Genomic DNA, 2,024 nt, shown 5'->3' with positions numbered 1-2,024 from the left:
TAAGCCAATTGGAACAGTACAATTTCCTGTTTACTTAGAAATTTAAAAATTTTAAAAAAAATTATCAAAAACGAATTTAAATGAAAAATTAACAAAGATCTTATGTGCATTTAGATTCTAAAATTTTTTATAGATTTTTTTTTGCACACAAATATAGTTTATTATTTTAAGAATTAAGCAAAATCTTTGGTAAATTCACAAAAAAGTTGCTCATTAATTTGTACATAAAAGTAGTCTAAAAAAAGAATCAAGTTCATAGAGATAAATCTTGGCTTATCTAGCTTAAACTGATATGAATAGTAGATAGAAATGATAGCAAAGATAATATTTTCTGGTATAAATAGTTCTCAGTTTTTGTACAAAACCTAAGTGCTTCAAAAACTTTAAATTTAATTGGTCGAAAATGTTGTACTCATTCGGAGTTGTTGTCTTCATTCAAATAGTTTTTATATTAATCAATAATACTCCATTTGCGACTTCAACTCTAGTCACTGACAGTGAATGGCTGCAGTATAAGGTAATCCACTTTTAAGACAACTCATAAACATATTATTGAACATCTTTTCTAATAGGTGCAGTACAATAAAATGTACTCTAGTGTAACAGCAGAAAACTTGGCGCGTTATAACTTCAATAATAACAAAATACTTATCGATATACATAATGTGAAATATGCTACCAAGTCAGTTACATACAAACTGGGCGTAAACCAATTTACAGATATGAGCTTAGTAGATTTTAAATCATTATTTCCTGTAGCGGTTTACCCGACTTTTTCTTACGATGTTGCGCCCCAAGCAGTCAACTCAACACCTATGTATTTTAATCCTATCAAGGAGTTAGGAATTATATCCATGATTGAAGACCAAGGCACCGCTTGTAACAGTGGTTGGGCTTATGCGGCTGCAAAATCAATAGAGTTAGGGTATGCATATCAAAATGGTACTCCACCACTAGTTTCTTTATCCGCACAAAACCTGATCGATTGTGCGGGTCGTTCAACTACTTGTAAAACACAAGTACCACAAACAGCATTTGATTTTCTGTCTATCTATGGTCAAAGTTTACATACAATAATTAATTATCCAAATAGGAATACACAAAGTGAACAAGGCATGTGTCTACAAAGCTATGGACCTTATACTAGATTATATAGTTATGTACGTCTTAACAATACTGATGACAGCGACTTATTAAAATATGTTGGGAACTCATATCCAGTGGTGATTGAATTCAATCCAGCCTCATTTGAATTTATGCACTATGCTGAAGGAGTCTTTAAGCAGCCTTCAACAGGCAAAGGATCACATTTTATGGTTGTAATTGGTTATGAATCTGATCCAACGACTGGACTTAATACTTGGTTAATTCAGAATTCGTTTAATACTTCCTGGGGTGAAAATGGTTACTTCCGTATTGTAAGAAACCAAGTCGACATTATTAGTAAATCTGCTATTTATCCTATTATAGTATTATAATGGGATATATATGTATACATGTGTATTATATAACATCCAATTTATATATATTTAGCAGTGCCAAAACAACTATAAAATTAATTTTCATTTTTATTCAAAATTTTAATAATTATTTCAACTTTATGTCATGTATATCGCGATATATTTATCATGATATATATTTTGAGTTATCATGATATATATATCATGATATCATGATATATATATCATGATTGATGATGAAATATATCATGATTTATCCTGAAATATGACATGATTTATTGTGTTATATATCATGATTTATCATGTTATGTGTAATGATTTGAAATGATATATATCAAGATTTATCCTGATATATATCATATGATATATTTTTTTTTTGTTTGAAAAAAAAATGTTAATAAATATTTTTATTCATCCAAGTAATGAAATAAATGATTTTGAGTTTTATTTCTATATATTTATTTAAGAATTGATCAAATTACAAATGGTCTATTGGAGATTTATATTGGAATATATAGTATTTTTTGATATATTTCTTAGTATTTTGAATGCCGTAAAATTTCT

The 2,024-nt window shown here is 28.2% G+C and overlaps 1 protein-coding gene across 1 annotated transcript; it reads left to right on the top strand.

Moving 5' to 3' along the window:
• Positions 1-395: 395 nt before the first annotated feature.
• LOC119674722 (macrodontain-1-like) lies at positions 396-1,478 on the top strand. Its single transcript, XM_038085877.1, has 2 exons — positions 396-517; positions 573-1,478. The coding sequence occupies exons 1-2, from the start codon at positions 404-406 to the stop codon at positions 1,476-1,478; spliced, it is 1,020 nt and encodes a 339-aa protein (XP_037941805.1). The 5' UTR covers positions 396-403.
• The last annotated feature ends 546 nt before the right edge of the window (positions 1,479-2,024 follow it).

This window comes from Teleopsis dalmanni, chromosome 2, assembly GCF_002237135.1.
Source record: "Teleopsis dalmanni isolate 2A chromosome 2, ASM223713v2, whole genome shotgun sequence".
NCBI classification, from domain to species: domain Eukaryota; kingdom Metazoa; phylum Arthropoda; class Insecta; order Diptera; family Diopsidae; genus Teleopsis; species Teleopsis dalmanni.
Note: the sequence above shows the minus strand (reverse complement) of the source record. Positions and strands in the feature narration are given on the sequence as shown.